At 51.7% G+C, this 15364-nt stretch overlaps 1 protein-coding gene across 1 annotated transcript in view; it reads left to right on the top strand.

Moving 5' to 3' along the window:
• The first annotated feature begins 7996 nt into the window (after nt 1-7996).
• The window catches only part of Slc29a3 (solute carrier family 29 member 3), a 53499-nt gene continuing 46131 nt past the window's right edge, over nt 7997-15364 (top strand). Inside the window, 1 exon segment of the mRNA XM_004846223.4 lies at nt 7997-8051. Within this exon segment, the coding sequence (XP_004846280.2) occupies nt 7997-8051 (55 nt within the window).

Genomic DNA, 15364 nt, shown 5'->3' with positions numbered 1-15364 from the left:
TTTCCCCATCTGTGCAGGGAGCAGGTGAGACAGGGTCGGCTGAATTCATAAAGCCAAGGGCCCTGAGGACAGGAGGGAGCTTCCTTCCCCAGCCACAAGCAGACACCCAGGCTCCTCTGTGCTCCTGGGAGTGGAGATGAAGAGGGCTGGAGTGGGAAGTGTGGGCACCCAGGCCAGCTGGAGTCAGCACCCAGGAGGGCAGTGGGGGTGGAACTCGTCTTCCCAGCTCTGATCTGCGCCCTCCTCCCTCTGTGGCCGGGGAGCTTGGGGAGTGGCCTTTCTGGATGGGCAGGGTGGCCAGGGTGAAGGAGCAGACACTGCCCACCCACAGTGTTCCAGGGGGCACCTGAGCGGGTAGGGTCAATTCCCCAACCACTTTGAGCCAGCTGGCAATGACCGGGACCAGGATCTCACAGTGGGTATGAGGCCACCCCTTGGTATTTGAGGCCAGGCAGGTGCCAGATGCCTCAAACTCTGGACACAGGCCCCAGGGCTTACCCCAGCAGCCCCTGAGAAGCTGCTGGGACCACCTGGGCACACCCGGCCTTTGAAGGTCTACTCTCCTGTCCCAGCCAGTGTCCCCAGCCTGTCTCCCTAGTTGTGGACTCAGGGGCTCCTGGGTGGAAGTTGACCAAGGGCAGATGAGGCCCTGCCTGGCTTCCACCATGAGCGCTGTGGAGAGAGGCTGGAGTGGAGGTCCAGCTGCTGCAAAACCACCATGTGACCTCAGGCATACCACTGCCCTCTCTGGGCATCTGCATACTTCTTATGCCTAAGAAGCCCCACAGATGTTGTCTGAGGTCCTTTGGGATCTGACACGCCATTTTCTGGCCTTCCAAATGGAACCCTAATGGTCAGAAGTTGAGGTGGCCATGGCCTCCTACCAGCGCCAGGACAGGAGCTACTGGCTGCTGAGGTCCAGCCCGCCCTTTCCAAGGGCCCGGAGCAAGGATGATTGGCCGGAGCCTCCCGTTGGGGTCACTGTCCAGCTCTATAGGAAAAGCCCAGAAAGCACTTGCCAACTCCACCGACCTGCTGAGGTGCTGCCACAGGGCAGCAGCAGCTCAGTGCCACCAGGACCCTGCAGGCAAGCTCACAGTTCTGTCTCTCACCTCTGGTGTGTGTGCATGTGCGTGTGTTTTTATCCTCAGGCACACCAGGGCGCCCCCCCCACAGGGACATGCACACCTGCCCCGCCTGCGTGTGGGGTGTGGCCTCCTCTGCGCCCCTGGAGGCCCTGTGCCTGCTTCGCCCTCCCTGCGCCCACAGGGTCCGCATATCTCCTACGTGCCTCTCTGCCTCCTCGCAGGCCCAGCCTTCTGCCTGGGACCCTCCTCATCTCCTGGATGGTCCAGGGCTCCTGTCCCCAGCCAGCTGAGCTGAGTCCCTTCACAGGTCCTCTGAGAGGAGGTGCCGGGAGCCTGGGTGCAGGGGACAGCTCTGGGGATGAAGGGCTGGACCCTACATGGGCCGTGACATGGTTATATGTCCCAGGGCTGCAGCATTCCAGGATGGCCCCAATCCACCTCTGTCCGCTCTGTAAACTACAACCTGTAAATAACGTTCAACATTCCTATTGTAACAAAATTAATTTTTATGAAATAAATTATATTTCCTAGTCTAATAAAAAAAAAATCCAGGTTGTAGTCTGCTGTCTTCTTGGAGACTAGGAGTGACTGTCCTGTTCTGCAAACTCCATAGGGCTGGGGGCAGGGAGGCCACTGTCAGTTCAGGGATGTGGGACCCTCTGCAAATGATCAAGCTCAGCACCCTCCCAAGGCCACAGCAAGTTAGAGCCCCTGCCAGGTCTGGATCCAATCCGACTCTCAAGTCTCCCCTCCCTATGTGAGCGCTGGTGGACTCTGTCCCAGCGGCAGGTATTCCAGTTGGCCACGGCTAGACAAGGGCCCGAGGGGCGACACAGGCTCCAGATCCTGGACTACCTTCCTTTTCAGAAGGGTCTGTCCCTCAGGGCTGAGGCCAAGGCAGTCAATTCAGAACCTGCCCTGGGCCAGAAAGGGAATGAGGGACACCCAAGTTGAGATTGTGTGACTTTGAGCCCAGGCCTGCCATGCATGGTCGGGCAGGTTACACACTAGATAACAGTACCCCATCCAGGGCCAGGGATTTAGCTCAGTGGTTCCGCTGCCTGCTGTGCAAGCCCAAGGACCCGAGTTCGATCCCCAGTACCAAAAAAAAAAACAGTACCCCATCCACCTCACTCATCTGAGGGAGAGTATGCCGCGGATCCCACATACAGACAGCATTGTAGGTAATAATGTGTGTGTTTACTCAGAATTTCCAGCAGAGGGCAGTAAAGGATCCCATTCTGATAAAATTGGTCTGTTGGTGTTCATTTCCCCCAGACGGTGATGAGCACTTTTTTCTAATTTGCAGTGGCCCCTTCTGCCCTGCGGACCTCAGTCTCGCTGGGGGAGGGAGTCTGGACCCGAATTTCCCAGCAAGTGCTGCCTGCTCTGAGTAGACCCTGTGGTCTCCCAAGCTTGGAGTGCAAGTGCCCTTTGTTCCGTCCCGGGAGTCACAGTGCCCATAAGCTGTCAAAGGCTCTGAGAAGTAAGGCGTGAGAAGACTGCTCTCTAAACACAGTGTATCCCCAATGTGTCTGGCCGTGGGCTTCCCAACCTGTTCAAGTTCGAAGTATGTGGTGCCTACAGGCCCTGCCATCTCTGGCTTCTGGGACCCATGGCCTGGGCTCTGTGCCAGGACTCAACCAGAATGCTATGGTTGGCATCCCCAACCCTGAGGGCAGGGTCAGAGATGGGAACTGTGGAGACAGGTACAGCCCTGTCTGTCCTGGGGGAGTGTATGGGCCCGTGCGGGAACAAGGCAGGCAGGGCACAGAACACACACAGGCCACAGCTCAGACTGCCCACCCGCTGGGCACCTGCGGACCCCAACCAGCTGCTCAGTAAGGCCTCCCAGCAGAGGACTTCAAGGTGAAGTTTTATAAAGGAGAGGACAGCTCCGTGCGTGTGTGCGTGCGTGGGGCGGGGAGGCACTCTGGCTGAGGGAAGGGTAGACCGTTGGGCCTGGGGCAGGCATCTCACACACAGGCAGGCAGACTGGGGTTCCCCAGGACTCACTCATCTTACCTGCCACCAACCTAGGCCAGCCCTCTCCTGCCACCTGTCCCATGGAAGCTCACCTGGAAATGGGCGGGGGGGGGGGGTCCAAGGAGTTGTGCTCTGGGAAGTAGGGGACCTGGGTTCCAGTCCTGATGCTGAGGGAGTCACTGTCTACCCAAGCCTCAGTTTCCCCATCTAGAGAATTGGGGTGAGCCGTCCTGGGGGACGGCGTGTAGGCAGGAGTATGACCCTTCTGTGTCATGGGGCCAGGGCTGGGTGAGGGGAACCAGGAGGAGATAGAGCGGGGCTGGGTGGAGCAGGGGTGAGGGGACACAGCTGGCCTGTGTCCCCACCTGGTGAGCAGCCACCTTCAGGTGGCCCAGGAAGGGAACCTGGCCAGGGGCCCTAAGAAGGGCGGAAGCACCCCAGCTCCAGCCACAGCTCCAGGTCAGAGAGCAAAGTTTTCAAAACTTTTGCCCATTTTGATTAAAAATTTAAATAGCGCAGATTTGCTCCAGGAGTCTCAGCCCCGATGAACACACGTGGAACAGTGTCACTTTCCCAGTAACTGTGCAGAAACACACATCACTGGTACCCTGTCCCCGCTGGGCTGCTGGCCCCTGACCTACACCTCCAGGGGCCCTCAGTCTCCTGCCCGGCTGGTGTTAACATAGTTGCCAGGGCTCCCAGCATCTTTCCAGGCCCCCAGTGCAGCTCCTGGGGGCAGGCATTGCTTTCCACACCCCCTGCTCCTTGTACCCTGCACTAGGACCCCCCCCCTTTCCCTTCACCCTGCAGCAGGGAAGCTGCACCTCCTCGACAGCCATCGCACACAGGAGTCCATCCTTCCTGGAACTGACTGACTGTCCCCAGCAGGACGCTATTTCTACCCAAACCCTGCCCTGCATGGCAGCCCCAGGGACTGAAAGAACCCCAGGTCAGGAGCCCCCAGACAGACTGGGGAAGCGAGTGGGCAAGGGTCCACGCTTCCCAGGCTTCCTTGCTGTTCAAGTTTTTTCCCCCAGTACTGGGTTGAGCACAGGGCCTTTGCAATGAACTACATCCCCAGCTCTTTTTTTTTTTTTTTTTTCTTTGGTACCAGGGATCGAACTCGGGTCCTTGCGCAGCAGTTGGCAAAACCACTGAGCTAAATCCTCGGCCTTTTTTTGTTTTGCTAAATCACTAAGTTGCTGGGCTTGAATTCCTGATCCTCCTGCTTCAGCCTCCCAGAGTGCGGGGATTACAGGCATGGGGTTCACACAGCAAGTGAGGTCCAGCCGGGTGTGGTGGCACAGGCTGTGACCCCAGCACTCGAGAGACTAAAGCAGAATTGCTGTGAGTTCAAGGCCAGCTGCGCTACATAGTGAGACCTTGTCTCAAAAAAAAAAAAGCAAACAATAAATAAGTGAGGTTCACCAATTTGTACACCAGGACCGAGGGTGGTACTGCCGGGGTTCATGGAGCAGGAAGGGGGAGAGGGTCCTTCCAGCTGCCCCACCTTTAAAGACGGTGGTCTTTGTGCGAGTGGGGTGTAGGGAACAGAGCAGTCGCAGGTACAGAGCCATGGATTCCCAGGACAGGGCCGAAGGTCAGGACAGCCAGAGGAAGCACAGGATACGGCAGGGGACCCAGGAGGGCAAAGGGCCCCGCCACCCAGTGACACTGGGGTGGGCGTGGCTCCCGACCAGCCACCCACTCTAGGTCACCTACACTTGACCCTGACAGTGGGGTTGACCCACAGACACCAAGCCTTGGAGCTGTCTTTATAGACCAAGACCACAGTGTCCTCTGAGCCAGCTGCTGGCCACATGAGCCACAGAGCAGTGTGACAATACTTCTCTAAGAATATCCCCACTTGGCAGTTTCTAGAGACAGGAGACTATCTCTGTGTGCCATGCGTTCCTGCTTTTCTAAGCAGCGTGCGCCCCTGAGGGAAGACTGAAGGACAGATATTCCCTGCCACACTTGGCTGCAGTGGGGTGGAGGCAATAGGGAGTGGTGGGGACTGCGGCTAACTGGAGCCCTCGCGTTTTGCCCACTGGAGGGGAGGCCCCCCGAGGTGTCCAGCACCGCACCATCCTGCTGCCTTTAGGAACCAGAAACCAGGACTCGGATTTGTATGTGAAATCACCCCATGAATCACAGTTGCCACCAATTGCTTTTAAACTCTTTGGAGGGCAAACTAGAGCCCCTCGTTATGACCTGCTGGGCAAGGGCAGCTGCAGAAAGGTCTGAGGCAGGGTGAGTCAGGCTGGGAGCTGCTGTGGACCAGGGATCTGCAGCCCACTGCCAGGGGACTGCTTTCCTGGGTGCTTTCCATGGCACAGTGGCCTGGGCTGGTCCTCTCCTGTCTGGCAGACACAGGGTCCTTGGTCACAATATCCCAGCCGCCAGTGCCCAGGGCAGAGGCCTAGCACCACACTGTGATGACCCGGCCACCCAAGGAGGGCCCTGGGGCAGAGCCGCGGCTGAAGACAGCAGGGCTCTTCAGGACCATTCCACGGGCTTCTAGGATGGCAGAGGGGGCCGTGGCTGCCGTCTAACCCATCCTCACTTGATGCCAGAATTCTCTCCACCATGGCTCAAACGAGGGCTTTCCAGAGATAGGGGACTCACCGCTTCTGATAGTAATAATAGCAGCTGGCTTTTTTTTTTAACTGGGAAGTGATCCCAGACCCTTATACTGAGCTACATCCCCAGTCCTTTTCTTTTTCTCTTTTGGTATTTTGTTTTGTTTTTGAGACAGTCTTGCTATGTAGTTCAAATTGCCCTCAAACTCACTATGCAGCCCAGGCTGGCCTCGAACTCATGGCAATCCTCCTGCCTCAGCCTCCTAAGTGCTAGGATTACAGACTTATGCCACCACGCCAGGCTTTTATTTTTTATTTTGAAAAAGAGTCTTGCTAAATCACTAAATTGCTAGGCTGGGCTTGAACTCGTGACCCTCCTGCCCCTTAAGCAGCAGAGCTAGTGTGAGGAAGTTGGGTTACTGGGGTGGTGCCCTTCAAGAGTACACTGGGACCCCAGCTCCTTCTTCTCTCAGTCCCTTTCCACCTGCCATGATGTGAGCAGCTCTGCTCCACTCCACGTCCCCTGCCCTCATGTTCATCCTCCCCACAGACTCAGAGCAACAGGACCAAGTGACCATGGACTGAAACCTCCAAAATCCTGAGCCAAAATAAACCTTTCCTCCTTTTAAGTTGTCTAGTATTTTGCCACTGCAATGGAAGGTCAACACACTCTGATACAAGGCCTGGTTAGATGCTCAGGTGTCGAAAGAGGCGAGTCTAAGCTTTTCACATCATGCCAACTTTGCAAATGTTTACACACAGCTTCCACAGGCCACCCAGACCACCCTTCCTACTGCTGAGCGCATCCAGTCCCTCATGTGGTCAGGCCCAGTGCCATGCCCCCTCTGGTGCTCCCTTGGGCTTCCGGTGGCTCAAAATGCAAACTGTAACAAAATGACATCTCTGGAAAACAATCACCGATCTAGAATTCTAGACCCACTGAAAATATACTTCAAAAAACATTTCCACACCAAGTTGAGTCCCTGGTGCCTTGTAGGAGGAAGCAAATGAGGGAAGAAAAAAGGAACAATGCAGGGAGCAAATGAGTGAGTGAATAGAAATTACTATGGGCTGTGAGGAAGAGGTGATATCATGTGAGTTTTAAAATAATGTATAATTAAATTACATGTGAAAAGTAACACAAAAGTTTGGGCAGAGTAAATGGAATTAACATGTTTTTAGGCACCTGCATTATCTGGGAGAGTGGAGAATTTGCTAATTAATATTAGCCTCTAATAGATTGTGTGTAGGTAAATATAATATCCAGAGAGCATTAAACATATAAAGTTGAGAAATAAATTTATAAATTCATCAAGTTCCCCCCCCCAAATAAATGAACATAGACTAGTTGTGCTACTAGGGAAAACTTTGTAGAGTTAAACTCAAATATATCTATATACCAGTAATTACATAAAATATAAATGGACAAAAGACTCCCAGTAAAAGGTAAAATTAGAATGAATTTTTAAATATGTACATATATATGCTACCTACAAGAAACACACCTTCCATATAAGGACAGCTGGTAAAATTAGAAGGATGTAAAAAGATGCATCATGGGAAATAAATCTAGTGTAAATAAATCAAAATTTTAAATATACATTAGGTCAAAATGTACAAACTTATCACAAGAACAGAATAAAGAAAAAAGATCAAGTGACCCTGCGATAGGTCTGGCGTGACTGGCTCCCGCATCGAGAGGTGACATCCATGTCCCTGGAACCTGGTGGACGTCTGCGACTCTGACCCACGAGAGCAGCAGAGGTGACCTTAGGTGACTTCCTAGATTAGACCCTAAAACACCATGTGTCCTCCTTGCTCTCTTGCGATGCACTGAGTAGCCATACAGAAGCCACTCAGGCTGTGGATGGAGACCCCGTGGAGGGCCCCGCCACGGCCAGCATCACCTGCGGACCGTGTGAGTGAGGCGCCCCAGCAGGTTCAGCCCCGCTGGGCATCCTCCTCGTGGGCTGCAGACCCAGCGGGCCACAGACCAGGTGCCCCGTCCATTCCTGATGCATAATAAATGTTCTGTGCTACTGCGTGGAGGGCTCATGTATTCGAGCTCCAGAGAACCCAAGCAGAGGACCTTCTTTCTGGAGCACCGGGGATGTTCCATTTCTTGGTCCAGGTGCTGATGCTGTGAACGAGTCCGTTATGTGATTGTTCATAAACTCTGCCCTTAGGACTTGCACACTAGTCGACGTGTAGGTTATACTTCCACAAAAAGATGCGATGCGAGAAAACGAAAGAATAGAGGACAGAATGCAATGGAGGGTGAGGCTGGAAGCATAAGAAAGGGAAGGGTCCTCGATCCTGGAGGCAGAGCTGGTGCCGAGCATGGAGGCCACCCCTGACCTGCCTGGAAAGAGGCCCTCGGGAGGGAGCCCTGCCGGTGAGCACATGCAGTGCCTGAGCAGCGCCACGAGGTGGCAGCATCGGCCCGCAAACTGTTCACGGCGGTCTCGTCCCCCGCCAGGCTGGAGCTGGGGCCAGGGATGAGGAACACTGCCCACCGGCTGAGTTTTGACTGGTCATCGGCCTCCAGCTCAGGGGAGGGGAGGAGAGCTTGCAGGGCCAAATACTTTTATGAGACCCCCTGGGTGGCCTCTGGAGGCAGAAAGGTGTCACTTTGAATCCTGGCCCTGCTGCCGACTACCCGACTACCCGGCGACTCTGAGCCAGACACTAACCGCTCTGTCCCCCAGTTTCTCATAACCAAAATGGGGCTGAAAACGGTTCTACCTCCTGAGGCCGGGCCGTGGGTTCAACGGGGTGGTGCTTGGGGGCTCAGTATTGCCGGGGCTCAGAACACTCTTCTTTCCCCAGGTTGAACTAAAGGTGATGGGGCCACAGAAGCAAAGTCTCTCTCTGCTCTCCATGCCCTCCTGTCCCCTCCCTGGGCCCTAGGAAATAGAATGCCTTCCCCCAAAGCCAGCATAAGCCAAGAGTCACCCCCTTCCTTTCAGAAATGCCCAATTCCTGTTCCCCATGCCCAGAGGAATAAGATGTGCCACCCAGAGCCCTGACACCCCCAATACACAGGCCACACCTGTTGGCACTGGATCATAGCTTTTTGTCCAATCTCAGTGCTACATGGCTGTCCATGCCTGGTCGAACCTAAGCATAAAAAATGGATAGTTCAAGTTGTGTCTTCATTTCAGGAGGCCTGGTGTCACATAAAACTCTGATTAACCAAATTTGTTACGCTCTCCTCTTGTTTGCCTGTTGTCGTTACAGGCTTGTCAGTGTGACCCTTTCAATGGGGAGAAGGGAGATCGAATCCCTCCATCCCTACAGTGTCCTCTGGTCATCGTGCTTGACAGAACGGGCTCTGGTGGTGCAGCACCTGCTGTGCGCTCCGGGAGACCAGCTCAACGCTATCTCCCTCTGCAAACCAGGAAACTGGGGCCTTCCTTCCTAGGGCTAACCAGCACCCAAGACTAGGACCGTCTGGTTCCAGAGTCCAGTCCTGTCCCCCAGGTCAGGGGACCTCCTCTGGGTCCCCTAGGGCCAGCTTGGCATCACGCCTGCCGGCTCCCGGGGCCAGGAACAGCCCTTCTGGGATAGCAAGACGGCGCCGTCCGCACATGGGGCTTTCAGGGCCTCCCAAACCCAGCAGGGACGGCAGGCACCTTCCAGGGCTGCAGGTATAAACCTCAAACCTAGTAAAAAGGGCTTGAGCTGTATGGGGACTTTTCTCTCTCCTTTCCTCCCAACTTCCTTCCCTTCTCCTTTCTCTTCCCCTTCCTCACCTTCTCCTCCTCTTCCTTTTTCTTTTTCTTGTGTGATTAAGACTAAAGATGCCGGGCCTGGAATTTAGCTCAGTGGTTTTGCCACCTGCTGTGCAAGCGCAAGGACCCGAGTTCAATCTCCGGTACCAAAAAAAAGACTAAAGATGCCTGGGCTGCGGATATTGCTCAGCAACAGAACATTTGCCTAGAGTGTGTAAGGCGCTGGGTGCCATCCCTAGCACCCCCTAAAATAAAGGAAAAAACCATGAAGATGTCTTCAGGGTGCGCCACACTTTGCATCTACAAATCCTTCCCTTCCCTGATGGTCTGACCACGCTTACTGGCGGGTGTCATGGGCTCTACTCAGCTGCAGTGTTCTGTGTTCCAGCCCCATTCCAGAGGCCAACTGGGAACCTCTGGGGCAGAAGTGTGGCCCCTCCATCCTAGACACTGAGGGGCTCAGACTGGCTACCCCAAACTAGGACACTAACCTGCCAGCCCCACCTATGCCTTTCTGGCAGAAGGATCATTTTGAGCTGACCACTGTGAGAAATGCTGACAAAGGAAAAGCTTGCAAACAGGAGGAGTTGCCTTTTGTGAGGGAAATTTATCTCTGTAGAGAAAATCTCCTTCCCCTCTCCCTTCCCCTCTCCCTCTCCCTTTCTCTCCATTTTTTTTTCCCTCTCTTTTTTTTTTTTTTTTTTGAGACAGGATCTCATGGTGTAGTTCAGGCTAGCCTTGAACTCATTATGTACCCCAGGCTGGTCTCAAACTCACAGTGATCCTCCTGCCTCAAGCTCCTAAGAGCTGGAATTACAGGCCTGCTCCACCACACCCAGCTTGACTCTCTCTTTTCTGCTAACCTGTCAGGGTAGATGTTTTTGTCACCTGGTCTTGTCATCCAAACAAAGCCTGAAGAGTTCCCCCAATTTAGCTCACCCTATAGGTTCTCCACTCTGTCACAGAAAGGAATTTTCAGGGTGTGTTCTTGAGAGGCATAGAAAGGCTTCATTAGGCAGAGTGAAATACACACTCTAGGAGGGTAGAGTGTGACAGGCAGGTGCTTCATGGTCTGCAGCAGGGAATGTTGGCAGGGGCGGGGGGGGGGGTCCTGTGGAATTTGTGACTCTACACAAAGCATTCCTAAACTCAATTTATGAGTGAATGGTGCCAGCCCCTCTGCAAGTGACAGGCAAAGGGCCAATCTATTGTTTTTGTTGGGGGGGGGTGTTCATTAGAGGTTTTTTGCGGCACCAGGGATTGAACCCAGGGCCTTCACATTGAACTACATCCCCAGCCCTCATAGTTGTTTTGTTTTGGGGTTTTGGTTTGTTTTTTAGACAAAGTCTCAATAAGTCACTAAATTGCCTAGGCTGGACTTGAACCTTCAATTCCCCTTGCTTCAGCTTCCCACAGTGCTAAGATAACAGGTGTGTACCATCACACCTTTTTTTTTTTTTTTTAAATGGGTGATCTAAGATGTTTTGCCTAAAAATATTCTTTGAATGCTTTTGTTATTGAGTTTTGCAGTACTGGAGTCTCCTAGACGTAGTTCCTAGGTTCTTTCTGTCCTGAACAAACAATTAATCAAGACAAGCGCCACTGCCCTTTTTGGAGCCTCAATTTCCTCATTTGTAAAATGGGAATGAGGCCAGGGATATAGCTTAGCAGCACAGCACCTGCCTGGGAAGAGCAAGGTCCTGAGTTCGATCCCTGGTACCAAAAAAAAAAAAATGGAGGCGATAGTCCTATTACAGACAGATGAGTTAGGTAGAAATACAGGCAGTCAGGTAGGGTGAGGCCCTCCAGAGGGTCAGGACAAAGGTGAAACACACCACAGCTAAGCTGGAGACAGATCAGCTGAAAGAAAACCAGGCCTCAAGATAAAGACAAGATGACCAGACCTGCATAATTCCTCAAAGAATAGACACCGGGCCTAATTAAGTCTAGACAGACATTAACCACCCTGGTGGGTGACCAGAGACCTCTGGACCCATCACTTTCTAGAAGAATCTTTGTTCTTTCCATCCATGCTTGTTACGTGGCTTGTTTCCCAACTGGACCACCATCGCCTAAGTGACTACACTTGTAACCTTATTGGATGTTCATGGTTGTGGCTCACATTGTACCCACGTGGGCTTCACCCTGTAAAACTCCTCTGTAAAGTGGGGTCCCCGGCTACCCACTTGGGACCGACTCCTGCCCCTCAGGAGCTTTCCTATCAATAAATATCTTCCGACTTTTAACCTCCATTGTTCCCGGGACCCGTTCTTCTATTATAATTCTAAGAGAACAAGAACTCGGCATATCATACAGTTAACAGGTTGAGAGATACAATATTTCATCTCTGGTATTATTTCCCGTAACAGTCCTGTAACAGTCGCCAAGTTGTGGGGACCAAATAAGAAAAAGTTCATAGAAAGGATTCATATGTAAACAAGGCTAAAATGGAGGACACTTCTCCCCCACTCCTTACCACCTCTCAGCGTGAGAGGACTTTTCCTTGTGTCACCATGTACCAGGTTTTTGGTACTGGAGTCTCCTAGAGGTGGTTTCTAGGTTCTTTCTGTCCTGAACAAAGAATTGGCCAACACAAGCCCAAAAGGTAATGAGGTTTTACACTGTTAAAGGTAGGAAAGGAAACATGCTCTGCAGAGTGAGTTCAGGCCAACTAAAAGTAGGAAAGAGCACAGTGTTCAGGGTGAGAATCGGTCACTGTGAAAGAGCACAGGGCCAAGGGCTTGGTGGCGACCATTTTTTGTATCTCCCACTCCTCAGGCTGAGGTCAGGTCTAGGCCGTCCTATCAAAACTTGCTCCAGGGGCCAGCGATTTAGCTCAGTGGTTCTGCTGCCTGCCTTGAAAGTGCAAGGACCAGAGTTCAATCCCCAGTACCAAAAGAAAAAAAGAAGGAACAAAACTTGCTCCAGTTCTGCAGGAAGAATTAAAAATAGCACTCTCTGATTGGTTCCACAACCAGGGCAGGGCGTTGGGAACTGTTCTGCCCATGTGTGCTGGAACTCTGTGATCAACAGGTTATACCCACTTCCCCAGCAAGTCACCCCACGCCACCCCCCATCTCCTGCCTCAACCTGACAGGGTCTGAGGAGTTTCCCAAAGTGAGATAAGGAGCCTAACCCACCCTACTCAGAATGAGTTACAAGTTTGCTGACTCCTGTCACAAAAAAGAGCTACCAGGACTTAAAAAGTTTTTTAAACAGTAGAAGGAGAAAAAAGGAACTTTTTTTTTTTGAACTTTTAATTAAAAGGTACACAATTTTTTGGGGGGGGTACCGGGGATTGAACTCGGGTCCTCGTGCTTATAAGGCAGGCAGGAGAACCACTGAGCTAAATCGCTGGCCCAATTAAAAGGTACATATTGAAAGAATAAGTGCAGGACAGAGAGAGAGAGAGAGAGACAGAGACAGAGACAGAGAGAGCGTGAGAGAGATTCCTGTATGTTCCTGGAACAGGAACATTTGTGCTTTCCTTGAGGGGGTGAAGGTGCCTTCCCCCAAGAAGGGTACCATCCTATATTACAGGCATGAGCCTAGTTTTGTTTTGTTTTTTGAGATGTATAATTTAAGCATTTTTTGAATCATCTGGACTTGTTTCTTTATTTTAGGATCAGGTTCCTGCTCTTTATTTTCTCAAGTAAGTTAATGTATAGACTCCAGTATTCCTGAGGAATTTTAGGTGTGATGGGTCTGGAAATTTAACCAAGGGAACATTATATAGATTGCCTTGGGTAACTTCCGTTGGGTCCAGGAAGTTGGAGTCTTCTGAAAAGCATAATTGTTTTAGTAATGATTTCCTTGTCTCCTCCCTACCTTTTATTTCTTCTCTCTTACTTCACTTGGAACTGGAAATTTGCAGGAAAGGCCGGGTGTCTATCACCTCGCTTAATCAGTGGACCCTGGGTGTCACAGAGGGTTTGTCATTGTACCACCATCTTTCTGCTCACAAGTGCGGAGCCAAGATTCATCCTGGGAGCTTCCAGCCTCTTCCTCTCCTGGGCTGCGGGACTTTCTGACAATTTAGGGTGCTGCTCCCCAAACTTGCTTGCTGGGGAAGCTTGCTGATGGGTCAGTTTCCACACCCCGGCCCTGATCAATGGAATAACTGATGGTATTCATTCATCATTTATTAAACATTTATTCTGTACTGTGCTGGCAAAACAAGGCAGAGATAGGGAGGGGGAGCCACAACTCCAGCGAGGCCCTGAGAAGTGGGGTGCAGGACCAGAGACTTCTAGGATTAGCCAGTGTTTAGGCGATGCTGGTAATAAAAGGAGAGCCAAGCCAGGGAGTGGGAAGGCCCTGAGAAGCTGTCCACACCAGTGAGGACACAGCTTGAGGACACTGTGGCACCTCTTTGAGGATGGGCTATGGAGGGCCACAACATCAGGCCCTGCCAGGTCCCCCTAGAACCCAATTCTGGACTGGTCAATAAACAGGGCCAGGAGTGGAGTTGGAAAGGTTCTGGCTTCTTTCCCATGTACGCACCTGTGAAAATAAAAGGGAAAATCATGATAAATGAGAGCTGAGGCTGTAGCTCTGTGGTACAGCATTTGCCTAGTGTATACAAGGACCTAGGTTCAAGCCCCAGAACTGGTTAAAAAAAAAAAAAAGACAAAAAGCTTTTCACAGTAGAGCCAGAAGGCCCTTAGGAAGCCGGAGTTACATGTGACTCTGCATTCAGGCTGCTGCCTGAATGTGAACTTTGTCCACCCTAACTGCAGGCATGTGGAACAACCGGACAAGTACTCTGTCCCTAGAAGCCCAAGGTGCATAGCAAGGGTTAGGCACTCTTGTCTGATGGCTGTTTTCAGGGTGTAACCTTCTTCTGTCCCTTGCATAGCCACAGAAGAATCCCTACTGCTGTGTAATAAAAGGATATCCTTGCTCACAGAAGCTCCGCCTTCCCTGTCTTCTCGGGACCTGTCTGGAGCTGTCTGAATCTGTGGAGGTTTTTGTTTGCTTGCTTTTGTTTCTTGAGACAGGGTCTCACTGTGTAGCTCAGGCTGACCTTGACCTCACTATGTAGCCCAGGCTGGCAAGCCTCTTGCCTCAGCCTCCCGAGTGCTAAGATTAAAGGTGAGCACCACCACGCCCGGTGCCTTGAGTCTGTGATTCCAACTTGAAATTTCTAAAATCCCAATAAAGGCCCCTTCCTGGTATTATAGATAGCTAAGTTAGTTAGAAATATTATAGGCAATCAGACAAGGCTGGGCCCTCAAAAAAGTCAGTGCAGAAAGCAACTGTGGCTGGAGGCACATTCACTGAAGGCCAGGCTTCAAGGCCAAGAAAATTGACTACATCCACATACTTCCCCTGAGGATGAACAGCAGTGATTGATATCCTACTAGGCATCAATTACCTGGGTGGGGTACCAAGACTTTAACCCACCCCTTCCTTCGCAGAAGGTCCTTATTCTTTCCATGCATGCTTGCTACAGGACTTGCTTCCCCATTTGATTCCCATTTAATCAATATTACCTAAGTGACTACACTTGCAATCTTATTTATTGGTTGACCATAGTTTTGTCCCACCTTATACCCATCCTGTGATTTTCCATTGGATCAAAATTACCTAAGCGACTATACCTGTAAGTTGACTATAGTTTTGTCCCAGCTTATACCCACCTCTCCTCATGGCTTTGCTCTATAAAACTCCCTTGAGAAGCGGGGTGAGGGAGCAAACCACTTTCTGGGCCCCCTTCTGTCTCTCTTAGAAGCTATCTTTCTCTCAATAAATTCTTCCAACTCTTAGAATTCATTCTTCGAACATGAACTCGGCCTGCTGGACATCTAGCAGGTTGGGAGCTATAATATTTCCCTTACATTATTTGGAGGTCCGTACATCATCCCTGTATCGTACAGCCTGTAGCACTGGGTCTGGACTGACCCTCACCCACCACCACCACACACACACATAGCTGTGGTGGCAGATCTCGGCAAAGGTAAGATGTGACGCT

The sequence above is a fragment of the Heterocephalus glaber genome, unplaced genomic scaffold (genome assembly GCF_053883595.1).
Source record: "Heterocephalus glaber isolate CG9 unplaced genomic scaffold, H.glaber_assembly_v1.0 deba00001497, whole genome shotgun sequence".
Lineage (NCBI taxonomy): Eukaryota > Metazoa > Chordata > Mammalia > Rodentia > Bathyergidae > Heterocephalus > Heterocephalus glaber.
This window is presented reverse-complemented; position numbering and strand designations above follow the sequence as displayed.